The sequence below is a fragment of the Alligator sinensis genome, unplaced genomic scaffold, assembly GCF_000455745.1.
Source record: "Alligator sinensis unplaced genomic scaffold, ASM45574v1 scaffold861_1, whole genome shotgun sequence".
NCBI lineage: Eukaryota > Metazoa > Chordata > Crocodylia > Alligatoridae > Alligator > Alligator sinensis.
This window is the reverse complement of record NW_005842153.1, coordinates 682,923-704,901: the sequence shown is the minus strand read 5'-3', so window position 1 is coordinate 704,901 and position 21,979 is coordinate 682,923. Positions and strand designations below refer to the sequence as shown.

The 21,979-nt window shown below is 41.2% G+C and overlaps 1 protein-coding gene across 1 annotated transcript in view; it reads right to left on the bottom strand.

Annotated features, from left to right (window-relative positions):
* ENPEP (glutamyl aminopeptidase) overlaps nt 1-21,979 on the bottom strand; it is a 62,240-nt gene that overhangs the window by 39,517 nt on the left and 744 nt on the right. Inside the window, 7 exon segments of the mRNA XM_006025540.3 lie at nt 1,094-1,228; nt 4,462-4,575; nt 5,193-5,347; nt 8,386-8,506; nt 11,156-11,287; nt 14,724-14,865; nt 21,783-21,979. The exon segment at nt 21,783-21,979 is cut by the window's right edge and continues 6 nt beyond it. Of these exon segments, the coding sequence (XP_006025602.1) occupies nt 1,094-1,228; nt 4,462-4,575; nt 5,193-5,347; nt 8,386-8,506; nt 11,156-11,287; nt 14,724-14,865; nt 21,783-21,979 (996 nt within the window).

Here is a 21,979-nt window from a genome sequence, read left to right as displayed (position 1 = left end):
CAGAAGTGGCCCAGAAGTGCTTCTGGTCCACTTCAGGGTCTGCTGCCGAGCACGCTAGGGACCCCCCCCACAGACTCCTGTGGGACACTCCATATGCCCCAGCATCACAGCACTGATGAGCCACCTGGTACCTAGAAAAAACATTTGAAGTTGCGTCTATGTCTGAATCTCCAAATATCTCCGAAATTGATTCGAAGGGTTCTGATTCGATTCAGAGAGATTAAAGGGTCTCCTAAATTGATTTGGATGGAGATTCGGCCTCTGAATTGGGCCAAATCTTCACTTAATCAGGGACCAAAGCTTCACACAGCCCTAATGGATACCAGCCCAGATCCTTGGCTTCCCCTTGCATGCACTCCTCCTGAAGGAAATGGCCTCACATAAAAACATTTGTACCTTATATTTGTATATGTGTACTGTTTCAGTAGTGCTAGGAGCCTTCAGAGCTAAAGAGTAGGACAGAAGTCTACTTCATCCTCCTTGAATGGAACATTTATAGCACAGTTACTGCTGTGACTGCAGCTCATATACAGCTGCCTTAGCTTTAAACTAACTACCTTGGGTCCGGCTAACAATGTAGATACACAAGGAAGTACCAAACATCTGGGGTAAGATTTTTTTTCAGCCTGCATTGAGCTTCATGCTGCTGGGGCTAAGTTACTTAGCTTGGGTAAGTGTACATGAGCTGCAGTCACAACAGTGGTATACCCTGACTTGTAACTGCTCGGTATTTTGAAACGTGAGCCTCTGTACAACACAACTGGTTCCAACAGGCTCTTGTGAGAGTCAGAAAGCAAGAGTTTCTCCCATTGACAGGGTGCTTTAGCATGGATCTTGTTTCAGAAGCCACCAGGAGTTTAACCACCACTTTTCTGGACATGCTGCATGGAAAGCATACATCTTCTGGGAACCCTACTACACTATTGCTTACATTTACTGCCACTTGAAACAGTTTTGGCAATGGCAGAAAAGATTTTAGAGAGAGGCAAGTGCAGACACTGCTTGATTATTTATGAACTCAATTGTATTTTGTCTCCTCCTATAAAACCCACCTTTCTTTATAGTCAAGAATACGCTGTGAAGCATTTCCTACCTTGCTGTATGATATTCCATCAAATACAGATGTTATTTCAGCTGGAGATGAAACATTGACCACAATAGGATGGGAAGTTGTAAAAGAGTCCTCCTTCATCACAGGCAGTACATCATCTATTAAAACCTGGTCAAGCTGAAAAGAAAGAAAGCATGCAAATAAAAATAAAGTATAATCAAGCACAAGATGCAATTCTGAGTCTAATTCTGATGGATGACTTTAAGTTGAGTGTCAGTCTCACCTTTTGGATATGGAGGTACAAAATGAAATTTCACCTTCATAAGCAAAAGGTATATTTACATGTGCACAATACTTCTAGAGTAGGACATTTTCTCCTTCGCTGAGATAAATTGCCTCTTACAAACCCCTGTTCTTCCATGCGTGTTATAATGAAATGGGGAAGGGGGAGGGGGGATAGGGTGGGCACTGAAAAGGAGACTCAATTGCAGCATTAGGACAATGGGTGAGATGTGTTGAGGGCTTTATTTATGAAAATGGAAGTAGGCAGCTAGAAAAATAAGTAGTTTTTAATGGTTTGTGATATTTTTGAAGCTGTTGTAACACATAGTCTATAGTAATTCTTGGTTAACAGAACAAAAGGAGTACATATTTGTATCACTTTCCATTACAACAACTCACTGTGGTAATCAGGGATCCTGGTTGTCTTTGTTTAAAAATCACAAATTCTCAGATAAAAACCTAAAATCCGCATTTTTCTGTGATTAAAATGAAATGCCGTGTGTGTGTGTATCAGTTAAACACAATATTTTAGTAATATATTTACAATTTTAGAGCATTTTGGAAGCTTACCAGTGCCTCAGTTATTATAATAAATTCTAAATCCCTATATATTTTGGTGTTTTATTTTGGGTCTTTTATCAGAAAATCAGAGCTTCTCCTGCCCTCTTCAGTCACCAGGACACGGGTCTAGCTGCAGTTTTCCCCCTTCCTGCTTTGTGGTGTTGAGCAGCCCTGATTATACCAGTGCCCTGCCATTGCCCTTCATTCCCAAGCCACAGCCCCCTGGCCCTGCTGGTGCCCCTCACTCGCAACCTGCTGCCCCCTGGCCCTGTTCGTGCCTCTCATTCCTAACCTGCAACCCTCTGCCCCCCAGCCCTCCACATCCCCACCCCCACAGCTGCTGGGCAGGCAGGGGACAGCTTGCCATGGCAGTGCAGCCAATGTCAGGTTTCTGGCAGCGGCAACAAGTCTGCCCACTCCACCCTGCTGCATAGGCCCGGAGGGGAGGACAGCAGGGTGGGGAGCCCCAAGGCTGCAGCAGGCAGCCTGTATCTGCCCCCACCCTATGTATAAATCTGGGGGGCATGTGTTCTCCCAAGCCTCTCTCTCCCCAGGAGTGCATGCAGTGGCCGGGAGCCAGCCCCCACCAGCCACCTAGACGAGCCATGCTTGGCTCTGTCCTGCTCCCTGGCCAGACCCTGCAGCCTTGCATTCCCATCCTAGGCCCAGGCCCCACATACCACCCCAGCTGGGCAGAGCCCCAGCCCTGCCCTACTTCTTCCCTTACTGTGGGTGTCTCAATCTGCCCCCCACCCCCATAGACTTACCTACAGGGAGCTGTAGGAGCTACTTTCCACACTGCTTGGCTGCCATGTACCTGTATGCGGGTGCACATGCATATGGCGCCCCTGCCTGATTGCCATCCTCGCACTCCCCCCACAGAAGTCTGCCAGCCTGCAAAGGGAAACCTGTAATTCCCTTGTTTTTCTCTTTAAAAGGGAAAAATCCACACTTCTCCATGATGAATGGAAAACCTGGATCCCTGTGTCTTATTTCACAGGTCCCCAACCTTTGACCCATAGCAACAATCCAGAGCAAGCAACATGTTCTACCCAATATCATACTTTGCTCTACCTGTCAGCCTAAAATAACATGTATTTTTCGAAAGCAAATTTTCTTCTGAGTATGAACAACATCACAGGGTCTAATGCTCAGCATACTTTCTGTAAGCTGTGGACTGGGGACCGCTGCCTTAGTTGAATACGATGCCTTGGTTTTAAAAAAGAGCGTAATTTTATGATTTATAACGCTTGTACTTATATAGGCTAAAATAAGAGTAACTAAATCTTGCACTGCAGGACGTAGAAGGACTGATCCAGGAAGGATTTTACCCTTTATATGCAGCACTGCACTACACAAATGAAATTATGCACCGGGGGTCTTGCCTTTACTTGAAAGCATCAGATTTGCTCTGAACACTGCTAAAATAAATGTGCCAATGGCTGCTATTTTGGTATAAGGGACCTAATATATTAGCAGTCTAATATGCTACAGCTTCCCATGTCAAAACGAATGTATAATATTAAGAATGGACTAGAGTCTTATTAATTTTTGGATATTTGACGGCAAAATATAAACACCAAAATTCTCTGAACTACCTTTTCTGATTCTGAGGGACAATAGTTGCTTCATTTGTACATGGCTATCATTCTTCTGCATCTAAAGCACTTGTAAAGAGAGCCTCTCTTTTTTTCTTTTAGTCATGAAATGGAACTGAGTAATTTAGCTAGCACTGCTGGAAGCTCTCATAAAACAACCTACCCACTGTCTTCACTGTTTTAGACATCATCATGATTATTGCTGCTGTTAGCAGGGTTGTATGACATGGTGCTGGAAACACTGGTAGCAGCTGGAATTGAAAAACTGACTCCCCTTTACATAGGGAACTAAAAGTGTGCGGTGGTGGGTTTGGAGCTGAATGTGAACAATAATAGTCCCCTTTCGAATCCATCAGAATTCAGAAGAGTTGAGATTCGAGGTTGGGCTGTGGCTCTGCAGCCACAAAAAATGACACTTCTGCAATATTGAATGATTCAAAGAAGAATCTTCATCTTTTAGGAGCAGGGTTACCACAGCCTTGTAGAAATGCCATGACCAGGTGCAGAATCCACTTATTCATTCTTGACTGTGAATAATATTTTACTCTTACACTATTTTACTCGCTCTTAAATAGTACTCTCTCCAGTAAGCAAAAATGTTACTTATCGACCAGTTTCAGGCCAACATCTAGTTGAAATGAAAGTTTCTAAACTGAGTAGTCCTTACAGATTCCAACCTGCGTCGGTCAATGTGATACTCATGGAATCTCCATTCTTGAAGGCTTTTAAAGCCCAGCCTGGGCTGGGATGATCTAGTTGGGAATGGTTCTGCTTTGAGCAGGGGTTGAACTAAATGACCTCCTGAGGTCCCTTCCAATCCTATTTTTCTATGATCAGTTTGAGTCCTCTTTTTTATATATGCCTATATATCTATAGGCATGCATATATTCACTGTGACCCCTTATTTTCATCAGACTTACTTCACTCCATTAAAAAATAACAAAGTAATAATAGGAAAAGAATTATTACCATTTCCCAGTCAGGTTCCGCAGCATTTACTCCCAGGAACTCGAAGAAACTGGCAAATCCTTCATTTAGCCATAAGTCATCCCACCAGTCCATGGTCACAATATTCCCAAACCACTATAAATGTAAGTGTTAAAAAATGCAACATATATATATTAGTGATAAGTCTATATTAGAGTTTTGCAACTCTTCTCCAAGTACTTTCACTTACTTGTTACAGGATTGCAATTGTCATAAATCTCAGTTTATAAAGGGACTATCAGACCATAGCTGATTTCAACACAGAGGTAATTGCTATTGATTCATATTTTCAGCCAACTAATTTGTGTTTATGGTTTTCTCCTCAATTCTAACCACCTTGATTTGCCCATTTACCTTTACAAAGGTTAAAGTTTCAGGCAGCCTCCACTGTTTACAGTTGCATCTATCTGCATGCTCAAAACAAACATCTGCATACGGAAATGAAAGTGCACGTGACGTAGCAGGCAGATTTTCAGAGGCTGACAAACATTCTAGATGTAAATATCTTATTTTCTTAGAAAAATATGCTTGCAATAATTCCAGTACTGTGGAGCTCTAATATAGAATTGCCTTTGTGCACTCGCTTTTCAAGTGAAGTGCATATCTGCTTAGAAGAACTGGAAACAAGATTCATGGTTGATTATTTCCACAAATAAAGTATTGCCACAGTTCATTTTCAGTGCTTTAAAAATTCAACTTATTATAAGGCTTACCTGGTGAACCAGCTCATGGGCAATCACAGCTGCTACTCTCTGTTTGTTAGAAGAGGCAGATTCTTTAGCATCATAAAGTAGGTTTGTTTCTCTGTATGTGATCAGACCCCAGTTCTCCATAGCACCAGTACCAAAATCTGGAATCGCAATCTTATCTGCATTGAAAGAAACCAAACTGACTGAGTGTTGTGACATTTAAGATTTTTTAAATTTAAATATATACTTCATTTTGTTTTAATATGATGATGTGTGTCTGTTCACTCACAGCACAATAATTTGTTAGCTTACTTTATGGCCAACCATTTGGGGGTTTTTCACATTACACTACAATCAAAAAATGAACATTAGGATCTGTTCCTGTTTTTTAGGATGCAGTTACCACAAGGCAGATCCTCAACTGATATAAACTGTCATAATGTCATTTGACTTTAATGTAGCTATGACAAATTTCACCAGCAAAAGGATCTGTCTTCAAATGTGGTGCTATGCAAGCTTCTGGAAGTATACATATGATGCATCACTTACTTTGGTTCCAGTAATTCATAATGTTTCAGGAGATAGATTCAAATGGTTTATAGCCTTCCCTATCAGTAGCATAATGAGGCATGTCATTGTTTGTCACACTCTTGTATAAAAATATTTATTGACATGTTAATTGAAGTAAATCCCTCACATAGCAAATGAATATCTGCTTTTTATCAATACAATCTGTAGGGTCACTTATTCCCTGTCAGTAATCAATACAAGTTCAATGACAATTATGGACTGAACAGGACTTGTATTTTTCCTGTGAGTAATGACCACAGCCTTTCTATGTGGGTCAGTGCAAAGTACAAATGGAGTCAAAAGTAGATCAAAAGCCTAATTCAGAACACTGATGGAAAGATGAAATAACCAGGCTCTGTGTAATTCTAACCACCTTGATTTCTGCATCATACCTGACTACCTAGCAAGGTATATGAAACACATTGTAGAACCAGTTACAGATCCAACAGAAGTAATAATGGAAGTTTAATGTGGTCTGAATTTTATTTTTGTAAGTAATCATTTGGCAAAAACTCTGATTCATTTGTGATCTAGCTAGTCTTTAATAATAAAGGATAATATTATAAAAGTATGACAGAAAGAAGTTCATTTCAAACTGGAGAGTTGAGCTATATGTTCCCAACTATGTGGAGCATAATCTAAAATCTGTAGGTGCATCAGATTTTAGTGCCCATCTTTAAAAAAGGGAAGAAGGAGGATCCAGGGAACTACAAAACAGTCAGCATCACCTCAGTCCCTGAAAAAATCATGGAGCAGGTCTTCAAAGAATGCATTTCTAAGTACTTGAAGGAGAAAAAGGTGATTAGGAACAGTCAGCATGGATTCATCAAGGGCACATCAGGCCTAATGAACCTGATTTCCTTCTGTGAGGAGATGACTGGCTCTGTGGATGCAGGGAAAGCAGTGGACATAATATACCATGACTTTAGCAAGCCTTTTGATACCATCTCCCACAACACTCTTGTAAGCAAGCTGAGGAAGTATGGGTTGGATGAATGAGCTGTAAGGTGTATAGAGAGCTGGCTGGATTGTTGGGCTCAGTAATTGTAGTAATCAATGGCTCAATGTCTAGTTGGCAGCTTTTATCAAGTGGAGTACCCCAGGGGTCGATCCTGGGACCAGTTTTGTTCAATATCTTAATTAACAATCTGGAAGATGGGATAGATTGCATCCTCAGCAAGTTCGTGAATGACACCAAGCTGTGGGGGTTTAGTAGATGCACTGGAGGGTAGGACTAGGATTCAGAGTGCCCTCAACAAATTGGAGGATTGAGCCAAAAGAAACCTCATGAGGTTCAACAAGGAGAAGTGAAAAGACCTGCACTTAGGACAAAAGAATCCCATGAACAGCTACAGCCTGGGGACTGACTGGCTAAGAAGCAGGTCTTCAGAAAAAGATTTGGGGGGTTACAGTGGATGTTAAGATGGATATGAGTCAGCAGTGGGCCCTTGTTGCTAAGAAGGCTAACAACATACTGGGTTGCATTAGCAGGAACACCAGCAGATCGAGGGAAGTAATTATTCCGCTTTATTCTGCACTGCTGAGGCCACATCTGGAGTACTGTGTCCAGTTTGTGCCCCCCACTATAGAAAGGACAATTTGGAACTAGTTTATAAGGAAGTAAAAGAGCTATTGTTCTAAAACTAGATCTCCTAATTTTAGTTCCATTTGTAGGATACGTAGAAATTCATAGTGACCCAAATGATATTAAAGACTGCATCTAAAGCAACTATCAAAGACTAAAATATCCATTACTTTATATGGGATGACTAGGGTGTATAATGTTATTTTGTTTTTAAAAAGAAAGGCTTCTTTTTCTTCTTGCTATCTTCACTTTTTTCTTTTTGAAGTTTTCATCCTTTTATGTCCGTGAAACGTAGTAAACTACTACTTTATAGCAGGGGTCACCTCTAAGGCTCTTTCACAGCACTCATGGTATTCCAGCATTACTGTTTGAGACCGCACAAATCAAATCCAGATTTCAAAATGTCTCAGAGTCAGGGATGCTTAGATCCAGTGTTTTCTTTTGGTATGTTAGAAAGAGTTGCAGCCAAATCTGGATCTGTATCTAGGCTTGTCTGGATCTGGGTCTTCATTCAGCCCATCAGCAGAAAATTAAAAATTAGACAGAAGACCAAATTCAGCCATCATGGAAATAGGTGCACACCACTTAATTCCCAGTTAAAAAAAAGAACTTGATTTACACTCTTTGTGTCACTTACATCTTCACTTACATCATTGCTGAATTTGCTCCAGAAGCTTCAATGGAAGTGGAACATGTTTATCACAATAGAGCATCTGGCTCTATTTAGCCCATATTGCTTTTTCTACTGATGTCACCAATGTTTTCTCTTATTTACAACTGGATACAAAAATAGCTACACTAGCACCAGTGTTTGAATTCAGCTGCCAGAACTAAGGGAGGAGAACATCTTAATTAAGTCCGTATCTGCCGTCATGACATACTAGGGTGACTTGAATGATACGGATGCCAACAGATGTTGGCACAACTTCAGAAATTAGAAATAGAATGTTAAGTCCTCTCTTTTCCTGCTTCCCCCACCTCCATGAAATGACAGTGATTCAAAACAGAAACAAAACCATAACTGAGATTAAGAAAATGAAGAACATAGGAGGTAGTAATCACCTAATTTTGGAAGAGAATAATTCATGTTAAAGTAGCGTTCGAAGAAGTCAAATACAATTTTTGTAACATTTGCTGCATATTCTGCTGTGTGTATCTGCTGTGGCTGTGCATAAATCCTGAGCTGTGAAACAAAGCAGAGAGATGCAGTGAAAGCCATTCCCTTTAAACAGAGGAAATCAAAACAAGTCAAACAGAAGAAATCAAAGTAAGCACTGACATATCATTTCACACAATGGTGAATCTTCTCCATATAACTGGCTGTGATATTAATACCATTCACTAAATGAGGAGTTTCCAACTCATCTGGCCCTGTGGGCTAGATGAGTGGTGCAGGGTCAGTCCACAGGCCATGTGAATGGCAAATGGGCAGCCCCATAGGCTGGGTCAGGCCCACGAAGCTGCCCCCACACCCACCCCTGCTGGATCCAGCACATGCAATGGCTGTTCTAGCTGGTCTGGGAATGGACCCACCCATGCAGAGGCAGTCCAGTTCCTGAAAGGCAGAATGAAGGAAGATCTTTGCTTGTGGTAAGTAACTGAGTACCAGCAGCTATGGAGCCAAGCCTGCTCATTAGGGCTGTGAGAAATTTCACTAGGTGTTTCATTTTGAAGCTGTTTCAAGCTTGAAACAACAGCAAAATCAAAATGAAACAAAAGGCTTTGAAACGAAATGGGGGCATTTGAAACGTTTCGAGTTTCAAAGCCAGGCTTGCTTGGCTTCGATGCCAGTCCCAGCCGGCAGCGGGAGCCTGCTATCATCCCGCATGCAGATCCAGGGGTCTGCACCCCTGGGAGGAGTCTGGCACAGCCCCGCAGCACTCCTGGGGGTGCGGACCCCCGGATCTGTGTGCAGGATGACAGGAGGCTGCCGCTGCCAGCAAGTTATACAAGTTTTCCTTTCAACATTTTGCGGTGCAGTTTCCTAGAAACATCTGCCCCTATCTCCTTGAAACTTGGCAGGCTTCATGCCTTCAGAAGGGGTTACCATCCCTGCAGTTTTCATCTGAATCAGGCAAGAAATGACAAGGTTTTAGGCATTTTCATGATTCCCCATTATAGCCTATGGGTGAAACATTGAAACAGTTTTGACAAAACAAAACAGAACAGCGCTTTGAAATGAAACAAAACACTGTCCCTTTGAAACAGCAAAACAGAAGTCAAAATGAAATGGTACTGTTTTGCACAGCCCTATTCCTGTTCCCTGTGGTTTGGGGGGAAAAAATGGTGTGTTGTATAAGAGATGTATCTTTTCAGCCTCTTCCTAAACTTCCAATCCATCCTCATTCTGTTTATTGTCTCCTTCTGCTCCTATCTTAGGCTATGTATAGGCTATTGAGTCTTAACCACACCCCTGATGATGTGGTCAAGGGCTTAGATTCAAAGCCGACTGAGTGGGGTCTGGTTTCAACTTATTGTCAGGGTGCATCTACAGTGGCAGTGGTATAAGTAAAAAAAACATTTCAAGGGACAAAGACTGCACACTGTGCAATCACATTTTTATTTCTTCTCCCTTTCCAATTCCTTATGTTTTCCTACTGAGACACTCTCTTTAGGACCATTTTGCATGGCTTCTCTGCAGCTAGCATTGTATGGCCTGCTAGGCTTTTAGCAAAGGAGTTGGCCTACTTCAGAAGCAGCGCTCAGGAAAAAGTGGTCAGGAATGAAGCTGGAATGGCAAAAACTATATTGATTTCACTAAAGCTTTGTACAAAAATGTGACAAAACATGGGGGGGGTGTAAAACCCAGATTTGCAGAGTAATGGGCCTTTCTGATGTAGGCAAGTATTGATCCCATTTTCAAATCGGGAAATTAAGGAAGAATAGTTTTAGCACCTTGCCCAAAGAAGGTTATATAACAAATCGATGGCAGAGCTGGGAGGATAATCCAGAAATCTGTACTCCCAGTCATTAGGCAATGTTTCCTCTAAAACAGTTATAAATTCCTCAGAGGAAATTGTGCTAAAATCAGCCAGACTGCAAAGCTTGGGCTACAATTTGAAGGAGAAAGAACGAAAGTGCAACTCTGGAAAAATCTTTGTATTTCACAGTGAGTTGAGTATTCGAGATCAGGGTCAGGGAAAATGAGGGGTTTGGTTTAAAGGTCAAATACTAGTTAAAACTTCAGCTTCAACAACCCAGTTGTTAAGAAAACTGTAAGCTATTTCCACAAGATTTTTGCATAGCAGAAATCTCCTGAGACCAGCTATTCCTTTACAAGCTTTTGGCTGAAACCAAACCAGAGCTGAAAAATAGATTCCTTCATCTTTGGTTCTAGTTTGTGTCCAAAAATAATAAGAACAGATCTAGATTTTGGTGGTTCAGATCTAAACCTACTCAGATCACTGGGGTTCAAACCTGAGGTTCCAATAATTCAGGGCGAGGACTCCCTCTTTACAAGTTTCTATTGTACCAGTCATAATTGCAGTCTCTAGGCCCTATTACAACATACAATATCTATTTTTAAACAATAAATGCAGTTCCACTCCACCATTATTTACTGTAGCTAATTACTAAGTAAGAGAGAACAGGTGCAACATGAATTCACAGATTTTAAGGCCCCGAAGAAACTACTGTGAACATCTTGTTCAGCTTCCTGTATAAAATGAGCAACAGAGTAGGGAAAAATAAGCTCTCTCTCTCTCTCTCTCTCTATATATATATATATACTGACTGCTGATTATTTCTGATTGATTTCATTGATTAAAAATTCAAATCACTGAAAACATTTAATTTAAACCTCTAATATGTTCAGAATGAGAATCAGACTTACCAGTTTTCCACTGGCAGATATTTTTTCTATATAGCCAAACTGGTGCACAGCAAAGCATACCAGGTAAGTGCTCATGGGAACAGATTTTTGAAAAGTAGTCCTGGTCCAGCCATTACCCAGTGGAGTTCTTTGCTGCAGAAATTGAAAAAAAGTTTATTTTGAAATTACAAATGTGTGTATAAGAGTGCAAGATTCATATGAAAACCAGAGCTGTAAGAGAATCATGTATAGTCTCTCCTGGCTTATCTCTCTTGGTTTACACATCTTATAGGATGGGAACGTGCAAAGTGATTTCCCCCGGCCCCTTAAAGCTGCTGTGCTTATGAGGGTGTTCTGTTTTTATGCACTAAGAATAACATTTCCTATTTCTAACTGTATCTACATTTTAAGGAGTCAAATTATGTATGTTTGTATCTATGTAATCTTGTTTAAAATGAGGCTTTCAACAAGTTTTAGTGCTTTTTAGCTAGTCTTCTTCAAACGATTGTGCAGAAACAAAACAATAAACACTCCAACATTTTCAATGAATTAAATAATGAACTAAATTTTGCCCTCAAATCTGAAAACAGTGAGATAATAAAGATGTAACCAAGTGTAAAACTTAGTTGTGAGTCAATTGAAATTATTCTTGATTTTTTTTTCTACAGTTGTATTTAGTAGTCTTAAGAATTTGTTCAGGATTTTTTACCATGTTTTAAAAAATAAACTACTTCCTGAGAGTTTACTTCAGATATTTGCTATATACTACTAGTTATGTGGCTTATTTTTTTTCTGTTTCTTGATTTGGATGGATTTCTTTAAAATAAGCAAACAACAGATATAACAAATCTAATTAAAATGCAATAAATGTGTGAGACTCATTTACTTTTTTTGTAAATACCTACAGTTTTATAGGAGCAACACATTTTCTCACTGCCAGTAACAGCAAAACAAATTATGGCAATTTGTTTGCTATTCCTCTTCCCCTCCCCCCCCACCCCCCAACATACCATAATGTATTAAAAACTTCACTCACTAGCACTACGTCTAAAAAAGACTTGGTGGTCATGACTGACCACAAGATGAATACGAGCCACCAATGCCATGTCGCAGCTGGCAAATAAGACCCTGGCTTGCATCTACCGATGCATCTCAAACAAGACCCAAGAGGTCATCCTCCCACTTCACTTGGCCTTGGTGAGGCCGCAGCTAGAGTACTGCATCCCATTCTCGGCTCCACACTTCAAAAAGGATGTGGAGAAGTTCAAGAAAATCCAGAGGAGAGCCACACACATGATCAGAGGTCAAGACAGCAGGCCTTATGAGGAGAGTCTGAGAGACATGGGACTCTTCAGCTTGGAAAAGCACAGGCTCAGAGGGGACTTGGTGGCAGCCTATAAATACATCAGAGGTGTACCTCAGGACCTGGGAGAACATCTGTTTACCAGTGCTCCCTTACGGAAGACTAAGTGCAATAGTCATAAACTGCTGGAAGACCATTTTAGACTGGACATAAGAAAAAACTTCTTTATCGCCCGAGTCTCCAGAGTCTGGAACAGACTCCCCCCAGAAGTGGTGCAAGCACCTACTCTGGACATGTTTAAGTTGTGTTTGGATGCTTATCTTGCTGGGGTCATTTGACCCCAGCTAACTTCCTGCCCCTTAAGTTGGGGGGCTGGACCCAATGATCTTGTGAGGTCCCTTCCAGCCCTAATGTTTATCCTAAGGTTTTTCATAGACGAGGTAGCTGTAGTTTTCAACACGGTAATAAGTCAAGGTACATCTGTGTAGCTGCAATTGCCTTGTCTATATAGAATTCTAACACATTAGTTAACAAATAATATAACAATCCACTTTGTCTTCTGTATGGAAAACAAGGCCTTCAGTATATGATAAAACTGAATGACCATATTATCTTCCCTGAACCCCTTCTCCTGCTCCACCCTATCACTTCTTCTACTGTTTATGACAAACTCACTTATCTGTCCTGTTCACCAGTTAAATATAAAGCAGGGATCTCTCCCATGTGTTTTCCATGGTGATACCTAATGTACTTTGAGGTCTCATAGAATTATTAATAAAACAAGTTGGTCTCAGCTTTAAGTTTGTAAATGGTCCAGCAGGCAGCTCTATCTTTGGCAGAACAATTCTCTCAGTTATAATGCTAAAGAGAAACCATGTCTCAGCTTCTCTCAACAAAACAATATACAGTGAAACAGCTATATTTTTTTGAGTGTGGGTAGGGATGGGCAGAGTATCAATTTCCATGGCTTGGAGGCTGGGTGTCACTTTTCTTTTTTTAATTTTGTTGACAACTTTCGGATCTATTCATTAGAAATTATACATGGGAGTTGGCACTGAGTTAGCCTATTCATCAGAAGTTCTCTTGGCTGCCAGCCATGGGACATTTTCAGAGGTGGACAATTTATGTCCTTGAGTTCCCCAAAAAACTTCCACCTTGGTCAAAAATACTATTTAGGAAATGACAGTCATGGTGGATTGATAAATGTCCAAACCTCACCAATAGGACAGAATTAATCCCATTAAACTTGCAATTAAATGGTGGGGAGGGAGAGAAGCTCCCCCAAACCTGTTTTCTTGCTAAGCAGGGTCTTTTACTATTAGCCTGTGATCAGCAGATGCTTGTTTGGTAATATTAATATTTTAATAGTTATTGTTAGCCTATGAGACTACACTATTAGAAAGCAACTGGATTTCTGTTAGCAGCCTCCAAAGACTTCCTCCCTCTGCCCCCACTCTGTCTAGCTGATGCCACTGAGGAATCTGCCACCATGTATATATGATCAGTAGGGAAGGCAAACTAACAAGATGTGGGTATGTGGGAATCTAGGATTAGCTACAGACAGGGCACATCTACACATACCTATTAATGCGCAGCAGTAAGCTTCAGACCTTATCATTGCGCGTCTGCACGTGCGCCCAGGATCGCAGTACATTGAACTAGGGTGGAGCAGCCCCTGCTGTCAGGGAACCCTGGGGTTCAGCCTGCCAGCTGTGGGCTGCTCCCTCTGGCTCAATGTGCAGTGGAGAAGCTCACTGCGGCACAGAGGTGCTTCAGCACGGGTCTAGCCAGCAGGCAGCACCTGCACTGAAGCAACCTCATGCCCCAGTCAGCCCCTCCAGTGTCTACAAGTGTACTGCTATGGAGTATTTGACTCTGCAGCACGATAGTGCTTCTATTTACAATACTATCCTGTTGCGGAGTAAATTAGTTTAGTTTATTCTAGCCTAATAAGTGCGCATGTATAGACGCCAAAATGCTTATTGAATAGCTAATTGGTCTACTGTACAGTAATTGTCTCATGTAGATGTGCCCACAGAAGACAGGATTCTTTCTTGCACTGGGATTGGCACAATAAGTCTGTGTTATGTTCTGCTGCTGAACCTCTCATGGCTAGAATTACAAAACTTGTAAATATTCTACAAAATTGGACAAATTACATTTACTGAGCTCATGCTGTGCAGGTTATCAGATGATGAAGGATCTGTTAACATACTACAAGTTACTTGCACAATTGCTTTGCAGACTCATTCTATTTAAACAGTACTTTGAGGCAAAAATACATACCTCCACTGGCATATTTGAAAGTGCTGTGTATGCATCTTCATGGATGATAGTTATGTTGTAAGTTGCCTTTTTGTTTGGCTCATCAAAGCAAGGAAAGGATTTCCGCGCATCAGTTGGCTCATGATCTGTGGCTGCAATGCTCCTTTGAAATAATCAAGATGTTTGCATTTTACTAAGCCTTCATTATATACATTCTTTATGTTTATTTCAATGTAACACTCTAAAAGGGAATAGAAATTTACAAGGTTTCTCTTTTTCTTTTTTTTTTTCTACTTGTCTTAGGGCCCCTGTACCTGTGCAGGTAAAGGTGCAATGGGATCTAATGTGCAATCCACACATACATAGCAGGAGGCATGAATGTGGGATCATGAATTAGATCTCATCATGCCTTATTGCCAGTGCTGTGGGGGGTCTAATCCTGGACACCCCCTGCAATGACATGAAGCAAGTTCCCATGGCTGGGAGACCTCGCAGTTAGTTAGTCCCAGTCAGGGGGTGCCCCGTGCACTCCTGTGGATGGGACATACAGCTACCATGATCTTCTAGCCCTGGGGGTGTGCAACCCCCACCCCAGCTGCAGTTTGCTGCCAGGATCCAGAATTGGATGAGTCCAGAAGACTCATTAAGAGTCTTAGTTGCAGGACTCTTAGCTCTGGTTGTGCATGATGTGGCTGGCCCCAGCCACAAGGGTGACCCTGCTACATGTGCAACTTAAAGCTTGATAGCAACCAGCTAGAAAGTTAGCACACATTTTTTAGGTCTAACTTTATAGCTGGTTGGAGCTTTTTATGTCATGACTACTACTTTGCCCATGTAGCCGGTCTCCAGGTAATCGCACAATTAACCAGTTAATTGCAGGATACCTGTAATGTGTAGAAGGGGCCTTATTTAAAGAAGTATATAAGATTATAATAATACAACTTAAATATTTTATGAAGATTAAATATCAGGTTCATAAGCCTTGGGCTTCTGTTACTGATGGTTTGCAGGTTTTATTAGCAAAAAAACTCTGAAAGTACTCATTACTAACAGGGTACACTTACATATCTATAGGAGTAGGAACAATAAAGCACAAATTTTGTTCTCTTTGCCAAACTAAGTAGTCCCATTGACTTCAGCTCCCAAATAAGCATTGCTAACTAAAAGGAAATTGTGATTCTCATCCAGTGAGGACAGCTGTGGCCGGAAGAAACTGCACTGACTTGTGTCCACCCAAAACTCATTGCATGACTGGAGCCTTCATCTTGAGCCTCTCTAAAATGATAACTTTTACAGCTTCTGAGCAGTTATTTAAAACTTGAGAAAGTATGCTGGCTACATGCAGAGCACGTTTCTGATGTATGAATAGGGGGAGGTAGGAGGAAAGGGGGATTTAGAGGGGATCCACTGGCGCAGTTGTACTATCTCCAGCTTTGATTCCTTTTCTACCTAAAGTTTAAAACAAACTGCCTGAAAGTGGCAGCAGCGCTTCTGTTCAGGCAGCAGAGAGAGAGTCAACTGAAATCTTGGCTAATTAAAACCTACCCGGTTCCTTCTAAAGTTTTCACTCCACAAATGTTAATGACCCTCTCTCCTTTATAATGATCTTAATGTTCAACTACTCTAGACTTTCTTCTGCAATTCTGCTATCTGTTAGCTGCTCCTGGGCATGTAGCTCCTCTTTCATGGCCCTAAAGACTTTTTAACTCATTCCAATGAGGTTATTTGTTTTTGCTTCCATATAAAGCTGAATACTATAGCTCTAGGCCTTTAGCATATTAGTAGAGCTACTAGTTTCTTTTTAGCTGGATAAAAATATGTTCTGTGTTTATATGGGATGATGCACCATACCATCTGCATCCTCATTTCAAAATCCTAGATCTGCCCATAGGCATAGCCTGCATAGCTGTCTGCCAGTGCTGCTAAAGTCCATTTACTCCAGTAAGGAGCTGTGTACAGAATGGCTGAAATGAGAATATTGCATCCAGCAGAAAATCAGCGCTACAGTTCATTTGCAGTGTTTTAGTTTTAAAATCGGATTATCTATGTAGATAGAAGGATGGGAAATGTAAAATGGAATCATAAAATTGTTGCTAGGGCCTGTTTCAACTGTCTCCTTGAAATACAATTAAGTGTCCCCCCCCTTCCCCGCAGCACATTGTCCAGTGATGGAGATGCTCTCTATTTTGATTGATAGAGGGATGCATCACAGGTATCACTGCTGTTAATTTGGAACGTTGGACCTTTTCTGACAGAATTTCTGCAGCTGCTCAAGCTGTAGCAGGGTAATTTTCCTTTTTTTTTTTTAAGTAATTAAAAGTATGCATCATAAATTATAGCAGCACTACAGAAGCACTTGACAGCCAATTTCTCAATGGTTCTCCTGCCCTTGGCTTCCCCTTTTGATTGTTAAATACTACTGTGGCCATTAAGAACATATAGTGGCAAGGTTCATCTAGAAGCCTGATGGAGGTAATATGTCTTGGTTTTTACTGCTCACGTTCAATTGGAGGGTCCCTCAAAAGTCTTAAATTCATGGGCTTGGAGCACGAAGGGTAATGAACATTCACATTACAATAACTTAGGCTTAATGGAGTTTCTCCTGCCTTGTATGTTGTTTGATATCCCTTTCTCCTCTTTCTGGGGTTTAGAAGGTATTTTACAATTGAGTTAACTTTAATCCCTAGGGCCAAGCTTTACAGCTCTTGCTTTTCAAACAGTTGCTGTAGATTTTGACACTTTTATATCCTTGTTCCTAAAGACTGATAACATGAGAATCTCTATGCTGATTTACAAACTGATAAGCTATCTATCCTCATCCATTTGTGATGGTTTGCCAGATATCAGTGGGGCATTGTTTCACTGCCACCATTCCTGGGGGTTGATTCAGAATCCATGTGCAGAGAAATGGCAATAGGGAGAAAAATTAATGTAATTTTCTTTCTAAGATTATATCTTATAGTTTCGGGATAAAACTGTCCTAGAGACTCTGCAGTTTCTATTGAGTTCTAGGCCTTTAAAATGTGAACCAGAAGTGTCACCGGGGTTCATATACCAGTAATATTAAAAGGAGATCCGGTTATGACTGCATCCAGCTGTTGTTCCCAAAGTAAAACAGTGATACGTTTAGAGCTATGATAAATTACCATGTTTTGCCAGCACACTCAGATTTTCAGTGGAAAGAAAAGAAAATAGAAAAAAGAAATTCTTTCCCTGAGGTAAGTAAGGATTTTTGTATTTTTTTCCCTCCAAACATAGTTTAATCTTTTTCCCAAGAAAATGTTGCCCTTTCAGGAAGAAACATAAAGTCATGGTGAAATCTGGGGGGTTGAGGGTTCTGCTGGCTTTGGCATTCTTTTAAAGAGAGAAAATTCAAGCAGAGAATGGAAAAATATCAGCATATGACATCTCTTCTATCCAACAAAATCATGAATACCAGTTCAAAGGTGCCAATGCGGGCACAGTCTGCACCCTTCTACTGACACCTCATGTGGAACTTCATACTTGTGTGAAAGGAAATCCAGGTCTGAGTCAGGGTTGAGTTTATGCACACCCAAAGGCAAGGAATCTGTGCCCATCTGTGTTACTGGCAAAGTGAAGGAAAAAGTAACAGGCACAGTTCATGATAGGGGGGCCATCATAGAGGACATTCTGGTTTTCTGCTATTCTGTCCTCTATTGATACGAAACCCGATGCCTTTATGTCCTTGACTTTTCTCTTCACCAGAAAAATATAAAGGCATCCAGTTTTGTAACAGTAGAGGACAGAGGACAACTGGACTGTCCTCTGTGATAGCCACCCTAGTTCTTGATAGCAGCTGAAGAGTGAAAATTCTATCCACTCTTGGCCGACATTTGCTTGTAGCTCTTAGACTACATCTGCAGGGTAAACTGACAGTCTCCAGTGCCCTCCAAACTTCTGCTCAGTTGCCACTTAACTCTGGAAATGCCTAAAGTCTATAAGTGCTTAAGATTTCATTACCGGAGTTCCTGTGCACCTAAGATTCTGCTTCTGGACATACCCAGAGTGCTTCAATCCTGCCTCAGCCAGAATGGGATTTTTGAAATAGGCATTCTTCCACCTAAATCCCTTTTTGGCAGGCGGTGGGGGGCGGGGGGGAAGGTGAGGGGAGGCTGATCTTTTAGGTATGTTCACCAGATCGGGCTCTGTACAGAGCACAGCAGTAGATTCACCTCTCCTGACAGCTTAATCAGTCTTTACCAACTGATTAAACAAAAGGCACTGCAGCAACAATTAGGCAATCCTTTATCCTGGGAGGAAGACAGCTGGGGAGCTGCTTGGTGTTGAAAAGCCAGCTCTCAGGGCCATGACCTCCTCCCTGCCACTCTTCCTCTCTTTTGTTAGCTGCCAGGACCCACAGGTTCTGATGCTATTCAGGAGGGAAGAGGACTTTCCCTAACTCCCTCTTTCTTGATCTAATATCACAGCCCAGGCTGGCAACATTTCTCATTAAGGTTGCCTGACTCTTCCTATTGTAAGATCCAGTTTTCACCTGTTTATAACTTGCCAAATTTTAGCCATTTCTGCCTCAGGCTAACTTGCTTGGAAGATCTCAGTAAAGATCATCTGTTTCCAAGGACAAGTCAAAGGAAAAACACATTGTTTTCCCAAGTTGAAAAAAAATATCTGGCAAACTTTCCTTTGAGAAGTTTTAACACTCCCTATACTTTGTAGCACTGACTTAGAGCTTGAAATTTGGCTAGGTAGTGGCCCACACCTTTTACCATACCCATGAACATTTCCCCACAGTTAGCCAAGTTATAGCATATGCTCAGTAGAAACTTGCTGAATCTTACTAGCTAAAGTCTGTGAAGATCCTTTCTACGATCAGCATACTGAAAAATTAGGCTTATTAGGGCTTTCCCTGCAATGGCAGTTCTGGGTTGAATCTTGGGCTGGGTAACTGACTTAAGAAGAGGGAACCTTCCTCTCCTGTCATTTGCTGCTCTCTGGTAGGTTAGAGGAAGAAGCTGCCTGATTCCAATACAGATGTGACAAGAACTGAACTAAGGGAGGAAGCAGCAGGGGGGAAGATTGGCAAAAGCCTGAAGGTCTGAGACTGACGATTAGTAGGCAGCAGACAGAAAGTGGGAGATTTTTTTTGTGTGGGGTGTGGGGGGAAGTGGGGTGAAACAGGATGGGAGATGTCTGGACAAAGAGATTGGGATTGGGATTGGGAGGAAGGGAGGAGGATACTGGGACCAGTTGGGGGAAAAAGAGTGGGATTAAGAGCCATGAAGAAATGCAGCAGATAGATGCTGAGATCAGGCAAGAAACTGGGTTATGTGGGTTATGTGGGGAGAAATGGGAAACCTTAGCTAGGTGTTCATGGGATTAATAATTTTTGCAGAAGAAGCTTGAAGAGGAAAAGAAAAAAAATTAAAGGAGGAACAAGGTAGTGGTGAAGAGTTGTCCTAGTTGCTCAAGGACACTAAGGAAACAAGCTGGGGGAAGGTGATGACTGGGAATGATTGGGCAGTGAATACTATGGGAAAAGATTTACGTGGCGAATTTAGAGGACAAAAATAGGGCTTAATTGGAATGAAAAGCTGACGGATTTGAAGCTCGGTCTATCTAAATGAGGAGAATAGGACTGGGATTCCAACCCTGTTGATGGGATACTAATATGATGCCATGCACAACCCACAAGAAATTACACACAAAAAGTGCACAAAATTTTAAAGTACCTCATTAAGATTGGAAAGGCAAGCACTCAAAAGCAAAAAAGCATGAGAAGTAAGACTGCTTACAGAGCCTCGGCATTAGTCTGCTTGAAGATGCATGCGTTATGCTAAAATGTTTTGATGTAATTGTACAGTATTTTATTTTCTCCTCACTTCCCAGTGTGACCCTAGGCCATATTTATTGTATACTGTTATGTAAACCTGACAGTGCTGACAGAATTTTTAATTTTCTCATGGTTTTTCTATAGTATTCTTCTCTACAGTATTAAAGCACTTCAGGCTCGTGAATTTATTTTTATAACATTTCAAAGTGAAGGGGTGGTAGTATTTTCATTTAAAAAATGGAGTACAAAAGAGTCAAGTCAAAAGCATTCCCCGATTTTGATTGCACACTTTAAAATGCCTCAGACTTGATTTTCTGAAGCTGACATGTCCCTTGCCTGCTAGGTTGCTTTCCACAAGGTTTTGAATAGCAACTGTGAAAAACTGATTCAAGATATTATTTTTATTCAGCAGCTACTTAAGAAAGCTATGAGACAAACCTGGACAGATTGCAGTAGTATCTTCTAATAATAGGAGCTCAAAAAGTCACTTAAAAAAAAACCCAATCAACCAAACAAAAACCTTAAGTTTTAAATGTTGCAGAAGATAGCTTCAGGGATCCTGTCTTACTACCGTGAGCCAGTGAATTTTTCAAGCCCTACTTTGAAGTAGTAAAGACTTAGGGTAGGGAAAAAGTTAATGGAACTGTTAGAGACACTACTTTACATACACTTGAGTTTTTTAATTGTACCTGAACCTTTGTAGCATCTTTATAACTATTGGCAAGTTAACTTGGATGAGCTGGAACACAAGTACTTCAAATTTCAGACCTGACTACACGTAATTTAAGCAAGCTGCAGGAAGAACATTACAGTTTTGACATTCAGTCGGCTGACAACATCAAAGAAGTATTATGTCAGGAAAGCTGTCACAGTGCTAGTTAGCCACAGAAAATGCTGTTACTTCAGGGGCTACTGGGGGGAAAAAACAGAGCTACATGGTATTTACTGGACTACACCAAAAAAGCCTCGCTCCTCACGCAACCCCCCTCCCCCACCAAGTGATATCAGCAGGAGCTGTTGGCAAAGACCAAGGATAGATTATTACCAATAAATGTTTTTTCTGAATTTAAAACTCCAGCTCAAATTCCCTTGTAAGCATTGCCAAGGCTTCACTAGGTGTCCTTAAGGCCATATCTTTCTTAAGGGAACAGAAAACTGAACTAGAGCCCAGAAACTTAAGCAATTTGGTGACAGACAAGAATGAGAAATGAGAGAAGGAGAGAGCAGGTGGAAATAGAGGTACAAGTACATTTTAAAAACAAGAAGTTTACTTGGTTGTCCCGCTCTCCATGTAGGTGGTTCTGTAAAAGCCAACCAGGGAGCCATTCAGCCGGCCTTGGAACTTCAAGGTCAGTGTATAGTTGGTAGTTATGTCGCCAGGCCCTAGGTATTCTTCTGCTTCAATCACCAAATATTCTTGAGGCTGGTATTGAAAACACTGTTTCACTGCAATCTCGGACTGGAGCAT